This window comes from Lissotriton vulgaris, unplaced genomic scaffold (assembly GCF_964263255.1).
Source record: "Lissotriton vulgaris unplaced genomic scaffold, aLisVul1.2 SCAFFOLD_1187, whole genome shotgun sequence".
Classification (NCBI taxonomy): domain Eukaryota; kingdom Metazoa; phylum Chordata; class Amphibia; order Caudata; family Salamandridae; genus Lissotriton; species Lissotriton vulgaris.
The window spans coordinates 584,527-599,853 of NW_028253979.1; the positions used below are offsets into that span (position 1 = coordinate 584,527).

General features: G+C 38.1%; 1 protein-coding gene across 1 annotated transcript in view; it reads right to left on the bottom strand.

The window, feature by feature from the left end:
* LOC147660704 (inter-alpha-trypsin inhibitor heavy chain H1-like) overlaps positions 1–15,327 on the bottom strand; it is a 120,913-nt gene that overhangs the window by 59,714 nt on the left and 45,872 nt on the right. The window contains exons 4-7 of the mRNA XM_086951525.1: positions 13,599–13,637; positions 12,558–12,590; positions 11,887–11,919; positions 6,426–6,536 (exon numbers count right to left, since the gene is read on the bottom strand). Coding sequence (XP_086807651.1) covers positions 6,426–6,536; positions 11,887–11,919; positions 12,558–12,590; positions 13,599–13,637 — 216 coding nt within the window. The remainder of the gene's footprint in view (positions 1–6,425; positions 6,537–11,886; positions 11,920–12,557; positions 12,591–13,598; positions 13,638–15,327) is intronic.

The following is a 15,327-nucleotide window of genomic DNA, read 5'->3' on the forward strand; positions in this document are numbered from 1 at the left end:
TGGTACAATGTGTAGAAATAGACAGCTCTGTAACCACATCAGTGTTATTCATTATAGCTATCCATTTATTTGTTGATTTTTATAGTGGATTCCAAGACCAAACTGCATCTACATGCTAAAACAGTAATGTGAATATCAATAAGCAGAGTGAATTTTACAATATAGCCTCCAGTATTGCAGCTTTCAACAAAAAATTAATTTATCTGCACGTGGATTGGCAAACCATTTCACATCTTTAATGCCAAGACTAAATACATTGAGCTAGTTGATAATTTTCATTTTGTTCAGTGGACCATAGGGATCCAAAGAGAGGTCCTTTCTACCTGAATGTAAGAAGGAGATTTGATGCTCTAGGAAGCTAGTCAAATCCATAGAGAGAATAAAATCCCAAAGACAGGATGTTAAAGCTAGATATGACATTCGCTGGAAACATTGATCAGATCTTCTCAAATATAACACTTGCAGAGTCCAAACATCGGGTGAATCTATTTAATTTGTTATGTTTATGGTTGCACCCACTGTGTTTCAGGCCTATGGAATAAAGTTAGTACTTGATTATTATTACTAATCTGTATGTTAACCAGTGTGCTAATATGTTAATCCATGTGCTAATGTGTGGCAGCATACACATATAAAGAGCCCACATTTTATAATTTTTCAGTATAATCATTAGTTTATGGTAATCAAATGCATTTCTAACAGGGGCATAACTGAGAGCAGGACTTAGCTATTCAAAGTCATTTCTGATATAAAATGAGTTGTTGATTTCAATGTGCTTTCACATTTTTCTTTTCATTGCAGGTGCCTGGAAATCTACATTGTTAGGAAAGTAGATCATTGTTTTGCTTTACAAATGCTAGCTTAGAAAATGATTTGATTTTTTTATGAAAATGCAGCTGTGTGTGCCTTTATTCAGTGGTGAGAATAAGGGAAATCTATCTGTTCGCAGAAGATGGCGCAACCTGATTGGCTCCTCTATAAGTTGTATTAGGGAGAAGTTTCAGAAGAATTCCAAGTGATTTAATCGTGTGTCTCTTACAATAGTTAGGAGATCCTGACCTAACTTCCCTTAGGGAAGACCTTTCCATAACTCTGCTGGTTGCCCCAATACTTGGTTCTTGAGCTTGTCTTTCAAACATTTCTGCATTTTCCCATGAACCTCAATTTGATTTGAGGCGGGCACCTTGCATTTTGCCTTGTCATTATTCGATGCTTTATTTAGAGTAGGAAAGTGCCTTTATTGAACCAATAACCCTTCATTCTGCATTCTGTATCTTTTAATGATTTGCACTAACATCTACATAACATATAATCTCAGATTTAACAACCGTTTTGATATATATGCTTATTTGATCAATTGATTTATTGAATGACTACATTTGAAACCATCCTCTCTGTAGTTCTGGTGGAGTCAAATAGGTTTGCTGTAATATGAGTTGTGGTGCTTAAGTTAGCTCCCGCAATACAATTCAGTTGATTTCTAAAGGTTCATATAATCAGTGGCACAAATAAAGGTATATAGAATCAGTGGCACAGCTTGTTTGATGACCATACGAGAGCTTACAGGTTTAGAACGATGCACTAGATTACCTCTAAAAGGGGCTTTGTGAGAAACCTTTGGTAAGTTCCTGCCATTTCTTTATGCCATTAATTAGTGGTTTGAGACTCATGTCAGCAACCCAATAAATCAAAGTTTTAATACTCTGAAAATATAGGACCTTTCTAGAATTAGGGGGAGTTATTCTGTACCTAGTAATATTATTCTATTTTTGCCTGCACAAAGTTCAAGCCACTGGTAACGTATCAGCAAGCAATTTTGAGATCAAACATTGTCAGCTATATCCCACTGGCTGACGAGTATCAATCCATTGCTTTAGAGTGAACAAAACAAAATTAAAACCTCTTCCCCAGCCCCCACAAACCAGAGTTTATACAGTTAATGCCTAGCACCATATAGGTGCTGCCAATGTCAACATGGTTCAGAAAAGGGGGTGGTGATGAACAGAGTGTCTGAATTAAGCAGACCACTCTTACCCAGTCCAAAGATCAGGGCTTGATTCATCACTGTTATTTAGCTCACTGCCCCATCCCAGCTCAGAACCTGGCTATATGCAAATTAGTCTGTCCCTGGCCCAGTGCATCATGGGAACAGGGCAGACCAAACTACCAAGCCAATTCTTCACCAGAAAGGAGACAAGCTTCCGGGGACCGGTTTCTGGCATTTCAGCCATCGTCGGCCCGGCTTGCTTGAATCCTGATGGAGCAGTGAGCAAGGGACTCATGTCTGAGTATACCCTGCCACACCTATAGTGTCCAAAAACGATTCAGAAAAGGGGGTGGTGATGAACAGAGTGTCTGAATTAAGCAGACCACTCTTACCCAGTCCAAAGATCAGGGCTTGATCCATCACCGTTATTTAGCTCACTGCCCCATCCCACCTCAGAACCTGGCTATATGCAAATTAGTCTGTCCCTGGCCCAGTGCATCATGGGAACAGGGCAGACCAAACTACCAAGCCAATTCTTCACCAGAAAGGAGACAAGCTTCCGGGGACTGGTTTCTGGCATTTCAGCCGTCGTCGGACCGGCTCTCTTGAATCCTGATGGAGCAGTGAGGAAGGGATTCATGTCTGAGTATACCCTGCCACACCTATAGTGGCCAAAAACGATTCAGAAAAGGGGGTGGTGATGAACAGAGTGTCTGAATTAAGCAGACCACTCTTACCCAGTCCAAAGATCAGGGCTTGATCCATCACCGTTATTTAGCTCACTGCCCCATCAAAGCTCAGAACCTTGCTATATGCAAATTAGTCTGTCCCTGGCCCAGTGCATCATGGGAACAGGGCAGACCAAACTACCAAGCCAATTCTTCACCAGAAAGGAGACAAGCTTCCGGGGACCGATTTCTGGCATTTCAGCCGTCGTCGGCCCGGCTTGCTTGAATCCTGATGGAGCAGTGAGCAAGGGACTCATGTCTGAGTATACCCTGCCACACCTAAAGTGGCCAAAAACGATTCAGAAAAGGGGGTGGTGATGAACAGAGTGTCTGAATTAAGCAGACCACTCTTACCCAGTCCAAAGATCAGGGCTTGATCCATCACCGTTATTTAGCTCACTGCTCCATCCCAGCTCAGAACCTGGCTATATGCAAATTAGTCTGTCCCTGGCCCAGTGCATCATGGGAACAGGGCAGACCAAACTACCAAGCCAATTCTTCACCAGAAAGGAGACAAACTTCCGGGGACCGGTTTCTGGCATTTCAGCCGTCGTCGGCCCGGCTTGCTTGAATCCTGATGGAGCAGTGAGCAAGGGACTCATGTCTGAGTATACCCTGCCACACCTATAGTGGCCAAAAACGATTCAGAAAAGGGGGTGGTGATGAACAGAGTGTCTGAATTAAGCAGACCACTCTTACCCAGTCCAAAGATCAGGGCTTGATCCATCACCGTTATTTAGCTCACTGCCCCATCCCAGCTCAGAACCTGGCTATATGCAAATTAGTCTGTCCCTGGCCCAGTGCATCATGGGAACAGGGCAGACCAAACTACCAAGCCAATTCTTCACCAGAAAGGAGACAAGCTTCCGGGGACCGGTTTCTGGCATTTCAGCCGTCGTCGGCCCGGCTTGCTTGAATCCTGATGGAGCAGTGAGCAAGGGACTCATGTCTGAGTATACCCTGCCACACCTATAGTGGCCAAAACGATTCAGAAAAGAGGGTGGTGATGAACAGAGTGTCTGAATTAAGCAGACCACTCTTACCCAGTCCAAAGATCAGGGCTTGATCCATCACCGTTATTTAGCTCACTGCCCCATCCCAGCTCAGAACCTGGCTATATGCAAATTAGTCTGTCCCTGGCCTAGTGCATCATGGGAACAGGGCAGACCAAACTACCAAGCCAATTCTTCACCAGAAAGGAGACAAGCTTCCGGGGACCGGTTTCTGGCATTTCAGCCGTCGTCGGCCCGGCTTGCTTGAATCCTGATGGAGCAGTGAGCAAGGGACTCATGTCTGAGTATACCCTGCCATTCCTATAGTGGCCAAAAACGATTCAGAAAAGGGGGTGGTGATGAACAGAGTGTCTGAATTAAGCAGACCACTCTTACCCAGTCCAAAGATCAGGGCTTGATCCATCACCGTTATTTAGCTCACTGCCCCATCCCAACTCAGAACCTGGCTATATGCAAATTAGTCTGTCCCTGGCCCAGTGCATCATGGGAACAAGGCAGACCAAACTACCAAGCCAATTCTTCACCAGAAAGGAGACAAGCTTCCGGGGACAGGTTTCTGGCATTTCAGCCGTCGTCGGCCCCGCTTGCTTGAATCCTGATGGAGCAGTGAGCAAGGGACTGCCATTAATTAGTGGTTTGAGACACATGTCAGCAACCCAATAAATCAACGTTTTAATACTCCGAAAATATAGGACCTTTCAAGAATTAGGGGGAGTTATTCTGTACCTAGTAATATTATTCTATTTTTGCCTGCACGAAGTTCAAGCCACTGGTAACGTATCAGTAAGCAATTTTGAGATCAAACATTATCAGCTATATCCCACTGGCTGACGAGTATCAATCCATTGCTTTAGAGTGAACAAAACAAAATTAAAACCTCTTCCCCAGCCCCCACAAACCAGAGTTTATACAGTTAATGCCTAGAACCATATAGGTGCTGCCAATGTCAACATAACTCTACAAATGATGAAGAAGCCCTCTCACTGGATCTGTTGACAATAAATATTTGTAATATGTCTGCCAGGGCATATCACTTTCAGAAACTGCAGGTTCCATACTAACTCCTGTCATCTTATCGCTTCATACTCTATTAGCGTTTAACACCATCACAATTTACCAATCTGATGATAATACTCAATTCTGCATGGAAATCTTATCTGCTTTAGATATCCAAGACCTGAAACATTGCTTGCAAATCATCCAGAACTGGGTGTCCAGCACCTACCTGACGCTCAACCCAACCATGACAGATTGCCTTTTATTTGACAAGAACAACAAACAAGGTAAAGTACAAACCTGAATCAATGACATGAACCTTGAGGGCTTCAAATATAAACTTTCATTGAATGCATTTAACTTGGATTAGCCCTGAACATCAACCTCACCCTCAAGAAACACATTGCCAAAACCCTAAGATCCCCTCATACCAGCTCTCTCTTCTAAAGAAAGTCAAACAGTTTCTTTAAGAAAGCAACTTATTAACTGATGTTCAAGCCCTCATAATCTTGAATCTGGATAGTGAGAGTTCCCTACTTCTTGGCCTCGCAGACTCTACTTTTCTCATCCATGACCAGACGAAATATGATAAGGTACCCACCACCCTGGTGGAACTCCACTGGCCCCCCTTGTCAACCCACACCATCTTCAAAACCAGATGCACCATTTTAAAGGTCATCATGCCCAGCACCTCACTCCTCCTGGAGACAAAGTTGCCATCTCTAGTGGTTCTGAGCCCATCCACAGCCAGGACACCATCGGAATGCAGAATAAGAAGTGTAAAAAAGTAACAAGCAAGACAGAAGACCTTTTCCTTGTATGTTTCCAGGATCTGGAACATCATCACAGTATCCATCAGGACCACACCAGCGCTGCTCCAATTTAGGAAAGAGTTGAAGACTCACCTCTTTAAAAGAATACTACATCACAATGCATTAACCATCCGCAATCCATTGCAGATCTTTAATTCACTTTGTAAAAACAATTCAAATCATCATATTCCTCTTTCTATTTGTACTGAAGAGTGCAGCACACAATGAAAGAGGAAGTAATGAGGAAAAATAAAGACATTTCTCCTTGCCAAACATCTGTTGGAAAGGCATACCATTTTGTCGCAAACTCCGGTTTACAAGTCTTTGCTTCCACCATGTAACGCCTACCGATGCAATGTAACGCTGTGTGCTGCCTTGCATTGTGTTGTATTCACTACAACACGCAAAGCCACGAACTGTGACTTTGCAAAATTTGGCAATTGCTAAAATGTAGTTTACGTCAGGGCTGCACCACAAAACTGATGCAACACCAAAGCAAAATCATTGTAAACTGGGCCCTACTAACTAGGAAATTTGACACATACTTCTAGTACATACACATGATTAGAATCAGGGATCATGAAAGTGACTTGGAAATGTACACTCTTTTGAAAATTTATTTAATGTGTAAAGAGTCAAAAAATGTGATCAGTATATCACATGATTTACAATGTGTACAGACAAGGATTCAGCTGAGGAGCTTGCACTTACAGAGAATAAAAGTTGAATGCAAATGTCTGTGTAGACTTCATTTACCCGAGTGTAGTGCCTACATTTAATTTTTTGTCAATATAAATTTTGAAATACCAAAAGCACCTATTCTACAATAGAAAGAAAGTAACAGTACTTCTGCATGCTTTTAGGCACACTATAAAAGAAGTCTTCTTACCTGTGTTTGGGTCAGCAACTAAGATCACTGGGTCGTCAAGATCCCCAATAACATTTAGACAAATTAAATCACTTTGGGTTGGTAGCTGCACAATAAAATCTGGATAGTCAACTGTTGAAAGAAAGTTGAATGTTAATATTTAATTGCCGATGCATGTTGCAAATACAGGCAATATAATTTATAATTTTACTACCAGTGATGGCGGTCACCCCCATTAGACAAATTTATTTAATGTACAGATAACTACGCCTGGATAAAAGTTTAATTACTCTGCCAAAATCTATGTCATTATCAAATTTCGCATTAAGCAAAATATGTGAAATTTACCTTAAATCTTACATTACTCTTTTTTTCTCGAAGCAGTTGCCTATCGGTATCTTGTGAGACATTTTTATGTGAAGTGCTTACTCATGTGACATACTGGCAAACAACATTTCATAATGGAAGCGTAATTTCAAAATATTGTTTGGGAATGGCATGAAATTTCAGCAAACAAATATGAGATTTCACACGCACATACACATTATTGCTCTGATTGCTGCTGAGGAAAAGATTAAGGCCCAGATGTATGACGTATTTTAACAGTTGCCAACGGCACATCATGTGTTTGTGACCCGTAAAATGCTTTTTTCATGTACAAACCCTATTTTGCCTGTCCGTAACCTATTACCGACTCGCAAAAAAGGGCTTACGAGTCACTATTAGGAAGGTACATGGCAAGGGCATCTCTCCTAATAGTAAGTCACAGGGGAATGTACAATTGTTTTGTGACCAGAATGTGGTTGCAAACAATCACAGTTTACCACCTACTTCAAGTAGGTGATAGGCCAGTTACAAACGGGAAGGGGTCCGTCCATCACCACCCCCTTTTGTACCCCTTTGTAAATGGTAGCAAAAACATTTTTTTAACAGCAGGCAGTGGCCCCATGGACCACTCACTACCCTTTAAAAATTCAACAGAAATGCTTCATTTTTCTTTTTGAAATGCATCCCATTTTCATATAAAGAAAACATGCTGGATTTCAACAAAAGAAAGTTGCCTTATTCAAAAGCAAACACATACATTGTAGTATCCCATCTACCCTGATCTAAATCAGGCCCTAAAGTAACTTCAGACAAATATCCCTGTTAGCATTTCTATCCAAACGTTTCTAAATGGAAATAACCTAGTAAATCTTCCCCATGCCATGTCGGTGAGCTTCCAACACCTGCATTGGGACAGGATAACCTCTGTTTTCCATACGGTAATTGGAAAGTACTTAGATCAGTTTGTGAAAGCAGCACTGATTTTACTTAATTTAAGTACTCCCATTGTTTGCCATTTTTACACAAGTCTGGTCTCCAAGACAAATATTTTTCATGGTATACCTTTGCTATTCTGGAAGGCTCCTCACTTAGGGGCATATTATCAACAGCTGGCGATATTTATCGCTAAATAAGCTTAGCGACATTTTTTTTATCGCCGCGCCAGATTTTATCGCAGAGATAAAGTCCTATTAGCAACGTATATCTCCAATTCGATAAAATATCCAGCGATAGTGGCGAAATGTGTGAATATCGCTGGGAATCCAGTAATATTCAGGCATTAATGCCAATAGGCTCTTAACCTGAATATCCAACTCCCATTGGATGTACAGGTTAAGAAGTGGTCTGAGCAGGCGTTAGTTTTCAGCGATATTTGCGCTCAGCGCAAATTTTTTAATCGCTACGCCTGCGTTGATAATAGGCGATAGCGATGTTAGCGACTGCTTTCAGTCACTAACAGATTGGGTCCTCCCACTTTGCATTAGCGATAAATATCGCTGACATACAAAGCAGGCCCCAAACCGCTCGCGGGCGATTAAATTATTGCCGCTTTGCGGCCGAAAGCGGACGTAAAAGCAGCGATAATTTCATTTCACCTGCCTTAGTAATATGCCCCCTGGTTCTACTCTTTTTTCATCTGCATCTAACCTATCTGGCCTCGTTCATGCACTCATTTGGCTTCTCCCACTTATCATATGCCAATGACACCGAAATCATAATTTCGTTCAATGATGATCTAGGAAAACCTCAAAGAATATTTCAATCCTCGTCATCAGCAGCCATCACCTGGATGGAAACCGATTCCTTCGAAGTTACAAGTGACAAAACCACTTGCCTAATCATAGGAGGGTTCTTCCCATGTTCCTGTCAAGTGAACCAACTAGCGGTGTTCTATTTTTGACCAGTCACTATATTGTTCAGAGCAAGTCAATCGTGTATTATGTTCTTGCCTTTACAATATTAAGATATAGACCGTAAGATTAGCCTTCTGCCCACTCTTAGGTATCATCTCTGTTGTTGGGATTCCAATTACTTGCTGTTGCTCAGGACTCAATATTTAAGACAACTCTTTCAGTTTTCTGATCTGAAATGGTTCCTCCATAAATTCCACTCTGAAAACCTTTACTGTTTCTTGAAATCATAAATCCAATGTAATCTTATTCGATGCCTTGTAATAGTTAAATTGCCCTGCTGCTACCTTTCTCTGGGAGCAACCAATACCATTCTCCATGACCATAAGAGCCAGTTTATGTGTAAGTTAAATCAAAATTGCTTCACTTCACTCAGTTATCTGTCCAGAATTTGCATTTCCAACAACAGTAAACACATACATCATACCACCATTCTCTTAATACATCTATATCAACTTCTACCTATACCAATATTTTAATTTGACCTATTCTGTTTTATGACCAAATATGAATAATGACCCTACTGAACATCCTTTTAATAAATCTATATCAACCTCTACTTACTTTAATTTGACCTATTCTGTTATATGAACACACATGAAACAATGACCCTATTAAATTGAGTAATTTATCCTGCCATTATTGTAGTGAATGCTGTAAATCTTTCCTAGAACCTCAGCTTAATTTAAACTGAAAGGCTATTAACGGTTGTATGACTAAACAACTACCAATTAAACAATGAATGCCTGAACCACGAAGACTAAAGCACTACCAATGCCAAACCATTACTTTCTGTAGAACGAATGCCTAAACCACGAAATTTTTTTTTCCATATTTTCTGAATTTATCACTACATTTTAAAAATCGCATGTTTGATTCATGGATAACTTAATCATTATTTCAATATTCTTTAAATGTTAAATCTTATCGTTTTTTACATGTGCTGTTCGAGCATACTTTCCCCCACCAAGTGATTGTTCTATAGGTCAGCCAGCGATTCCAAGCATACTACAAACGTAGCAATAACTATTATTAGTCATGTGGCCAAGGAAATTCTACCAAGTTATGTTAGGTCATGAGCGTTTTTAAACTTTTTTAAGACTTTAAACATCAGATCCATTTTACGCTATATAATAATAGTTAATTTAGAAACAGTTATAAACTTCTAATTGAACTTTGGTGGATTAATTTATTTTTAAGAGCAACAGAAAACATGTTTTGTTTTGATCAACTAGTTTTTTTTAATAGATTTTTATAACTCCAACAGCCATTCCACAAAATTGTCTCTTAGAAAAAATTTTTTTTTTTAATTGATTGCACAACAGATTTTTTTTAACTAATTCACTTAAATTAAACAGAAAAAAACGCACAACCACAGCTTTGTAACTATTTCAACTTTTTCAAACAGAGATAAATCGCATTGTGCACTGTTCTTAAGGATATCACTTTAAAACAAACCAACACTGCCATCTACTGGCCTTACACACCAAATTAAAACAAACCAATATATCTACATCGTAATTAAAATCCTGAAATCTACAAATTAATATTACACATTCCTAAATTATCAAAAATATAATTCGTGGTTCAGGTGGTCGTTGTTAGTGTACAGTAGTTGTTAATGAGTTTGTGGTTCTTGTAAAGGTCGTGGTTAAGGATTCGTTGTTTAATACACTCGTTGTTAAGGATTCATTGTTCAGGCTGTTTCCCGTTATTAACACTGAATCTAAATTTAAAGTTACACAAGCTTTCACATTGGTCACCAGCTTTGAGCAGTCTACCCTCACTACTCCTCTGTCCTAAGCATATAAAGGCTTCTAATTCATTCATTGATATGTACTCTCCTATATCATCGCAGGCCACTATCCAGCGCTATGAGGATCCCAACCCTTGAGGCGCTAAACATCCCTTCTCCTTATGATCAATAAAAAAAAACCTTTCTTTATAGAGCCTTGAAAAACCTCTTTGAATTTATCAGCATTAAAACTATCATAGTCAACATCTAAAATATATTTACTATTCTTTGTACCCTTTTCAACCATCAAAATATCAAACTAATTCTCCTCAACAGGAGAAACCTAATCTCTTTAAGTGCTGCAAATGAAAAAATGCTCCTGAATGTAGCTTTGGACAACATTCTTGTTCTGGGTGCTACATTCTTTCTCCTCTTCTTATTATGTATGTAATTTTAGATTTGTTTTTGGTACAAATGACCCCCTCTTGGGCACCTGTTTTATTCTCTTTCATTTTTACTACCTCGTCAATATTGAAAGGAACCAGCAACCATACCAGATAGTGTCTCTTTGGTAACATTGTCTGTACTGTCTCCCTAAATGTGTCCTTCTTCATCTCTCTTTGAATACATTTACTACTCACTTCTGGTTGAACCAATGTGTTTAATTGGGCCCCTAATGACTCATTCTGCTTTGACATGTTTCCTCCTTAAAATAAAAGAAGATTCATGCAAGTATAAAATAATCAGCTTTTTATGATAGTTCACACAGCTGAGCAGCTGTCCAACTGTCACTCCACGTTATTCCAAATAGTAGCTATACTGTTCCAAAGTTGCACCCATGTTTCATTTAACTTATGCAGTAATGTTTAGGTGCTGATATTCCAAAGGCAATCCTAAATTGCAAGACTCAGGCAGCTTGGCTGACATTGGTGAACCTGCACATTAAAGTAAGTGCCCTGCAGTTCAAGTGAGTTCATGAATTCCTATGGAAGTACCCTTTTCACAAATGTTGACAGAAAGCATCCACTGCTTCTCGCTGGGCACAAGTTCTATTGTATCACAGCTAGTTTCCTGGGTGAGAGACATCAACATTAAAAAGACTTTGGCACCTGGTCCCATGTTCGAGCTCACCAATTGTACATCTTGCCTAGTAAATTCCCACAATCAAAGAACAGTGGGAAGTTCTCCACTTCACCTTACTATATAGTTAGAGAAAATATCACTAGGCAGCTTTCTATAGTCAGAGATAAACTAAAACAAAATAATTAGGATAAGGGAAATCGTAATTGTGGATCCTTTGCAAGAGGAAGAAGGGACACATTGTTTACTATGTATGGAAGACAAGCAAGGTGGCTTTGTCAAGGATATGGACTCATTTTCACATTAATGACAGAGACAAGGAGGAAAGTGAATTGTTAATTATTGGTAAGAACACTAATGACCAAATAATATCACATACTGTTTCAAATCAGAAATATAGTGAAAATATGACTTTGAAATCTGCTCTTACCATTTTTGGTTGATCTTTGTGTAGGTAGAGGAACTGAAAACATGACATTGAATGTAAAGAAAAACAACAGATTTTAGTTTTTGATGCATTATGGTCATGGAACAATTTACGTACATCACTCCAAAGTAATAATATGTATATTTTCTACAATTGGATAGCAATGCAGTTAAAAGGAATCTTTGCAAATGTTGTAAAGAGTGTCATATGTTTGCTGTACTTCCTGCACTTTTTATTTTGTAAGATTTTGAAATGAACACTATTCCTTCTTGGAGTGAACGGCTGCCATTAGCAGAAATATTGGAATGAACACTAGTAAATTCCCACAATCAAAGAACAGTGTGAAGTACTCCACTTCACCATACTATATAGTTAGGGCAAATATCACTAGGCAGCTTTCTATAGTCAGAGACAAACCAAACAGAATAATTTGGATGAGGGAAATCCTAATTGTGGATCCTTTGCAAGAGGCAGAAGGGACAAATTGTTTACTATGTGTGGAAGACAAGCAAGGTGGCTTTGTCAAGGATATGGACTCATTCTCACATTAATGACAGAGACAAGGATGAAAGTGAATTGTTAATTATTGGTAAGAACACTAATTACCAAATAATATCACATACTGTTTCAAATCAGAAATATAGTGAAAATATGAGTTTGAAATCTGCTCTTACCATTTTTGGTTGATATTTGTGTAGGAAGAGGAACTGAAAACATTACATTGAATGTAAAGAAAAACAACAGACTTTAGTTTTTGATGCATTATGGTCATGGAACAATTTACGTACATCACTCCAAAATAATAATATGTATATTTTCTACAATTTGCTAGCAATGCAGTTAAAAGGAATCTTTGCAAATGTTGCAAAGAGTGTGATATGTTTGCTACATTTCATGCACTTTTTATTTTGTAAAATATTGGAATGAACACTATTCCTTCTTGGAGTGAACGGCTGCCATTAGCAGACATATTGGAATGAACACTATTCCTTCTGGGAGTAAATGGTTGCCTTTAGTGGATAATGTATTCTTTTTGTGTAGAGATGCTTTATTGGAGGACTAAGCAAACACATGAAAACTGTAACAAAAATATTAGGTAATAAGAAAGATTTAACACTAATAGTGCATGTCATATATATTAGAGAAGACAATATTTGTAATCATATATGAAGCAATACAAAGTAGTTAATGGTGAATACAATGCATATAGAAAAAGGAAACAATTTAATAAAGAACATGAAATAAGAATTAAAAGAAGAGAAAGAAAAAGGACGATATACGCTAGAGTATGAAATGCATATATTTAGAGGGCTGATCAAGTCAACTTGTCAGTAATCAACTGTAATAAATGGATATACTAATATTAACACATATTGCAAAGAGTACCTACTAATATAAGATGATTATAAAATGATATTATGAAAAATACAGAAAATAAATCAAGGGGTTCTGTAAGTTCTTCATCAGCTACATCAATCCATTTGCATCAAAAGCTAGATTTGGTAAAGAATGCTGTTATAGTTAACCACACCTGTTCTCTCTTAAATGTTAAGACACTAAGATGTCCTAAGACACTAAGAAGAATGTACACTCTATCTAGTCCATGAATAAAACAAACTGCATTACAGCAAACTCTAAAAGGAATATTCTCAGCATTTTTCTAATTAGAGGCAAATTGTAGAAATGCCACAGCAATCAGAGAGCTATTAGCTTACCAGGACGGTGTAAAGTGCCCCAACTAGGGAAATAACTACCTAAAGATATATGAGAGAATAATAAATGAATAATAACATGTAAAATGATATTATTATGTTTTCTAGCTTATCTCCATTTTTGGGTACATGTCAGCAAGGGTAACAACATATGTTTTAAATCACTATACTGATCATCACATGACCAACAATTATCTTCTGACAAAGTTTCATTTCAATGATTCAGGTGTTAAAAATTATTTATTTTACACAAAATATAGAGGCTGCGTAGTATTATAAGCTCTAGATGATTTATGTATTTTGCTCTATATTATATTGCAACAAGGTAAAGTCCAGACAATGTCTAAATCTTCTTCCCATTTCAATCCAATAGTGGATTTAAGTCTAACATCATCAGGACGACGATCTTTTCACATTAAAAATGCCTTAGAATGAGTTTTTAACAAATACAGTGTCTTATTCTCATAAGGGCATAGCATGTTTACATTTTGTCCCTGTAAAATGTAGCTAGAAATATTTTAATTGAGTAGATTATATTTCTCTATCTAGGAATGTAGGGAATCAAAGAAAGAGATTGAGATACAGAAAAGTGTATTTTCATTCCATTAATTAACCACTGATTAGTCCATTTTGTGTATCTGTCTCAAGATTTCCAAAATATGATTTTAGATTTTAGTGTAATAATTTTGTTGCCCCATAATTGAGAATTCATGAAATTAGTTTTCTGCATATGCTAAGGAAACAAAAAGGTGCCCACAGTTTATATGATTGTGAAATGACAGGTATATTAAGGTATATTAAGCTAGGAAGTTTGGGCTGAAAATGAAGAAGACAAAATGAACAAGTTCTTTTAGTAAGCCATAAAGGTTCGAAAAATCTTCATTAAAAGTAATCTTTATTTAGTTCCAGACATGAGAGGTCTCATCTAGATTTGTTATTATGGCATATAACATTTACAATATAGATTATATTTGTTCATTAGTGGATAATGTTGATTGAGCCATAAAATATGTTCACAAAAAGTTCTGAAATTAAGAATGCCTCTGCAGTATAATGTATTGTCATACACTAATTACAGTAATAACCAATTGTAAATCAATTCAATCATCAGTGTTAAGCTGATTTTTTTACTAAAGTGATTAATATCTTCACAACAATTTTTATGTCAACTGCTATTTTCTAGAAAAATATTTAATTGGATGTATATATACGAGTATTTGGGCTCATCTGTTACAAATACACTGTTTTCTTTTTGACCTTTGACCATGTATCGCACTGGTAAAGTGGCTCCTGATCTCCTCTGAGCCTGAATGGTGAAACACACTTGTCTACACTTTGATCAGTCTGTCACACTATGGCCCTCATTCCAGAGTTACCAGCCAAGTCAGAACTACAACAAAAGCAGGAAAATGGCACACCCAATGCCCTTCGGACTCCAGACATATTAGCACATTAGAGATGATGATATATGGAGGTGGGGCTGAAGTTACTGGAGGGATTGAGTAAAACTGATCACCAGAGTAGTTCTTTATTTCTCAGGTACTGATTATGTATTCACTCACATTAGAGATCTACATAGTATTAGTAAATCAGGGTGCAGAAATACTGCTTTGGTGTTCTCAGCCCAGTTGAATGACTGGCTTTGTCCAGCGATACATCACTATTAGGAATGAGCAGAATAGCACTCTTGGTGACCTCGCTCTATCTATGTTAAACAGAAAAAATCTTCTAG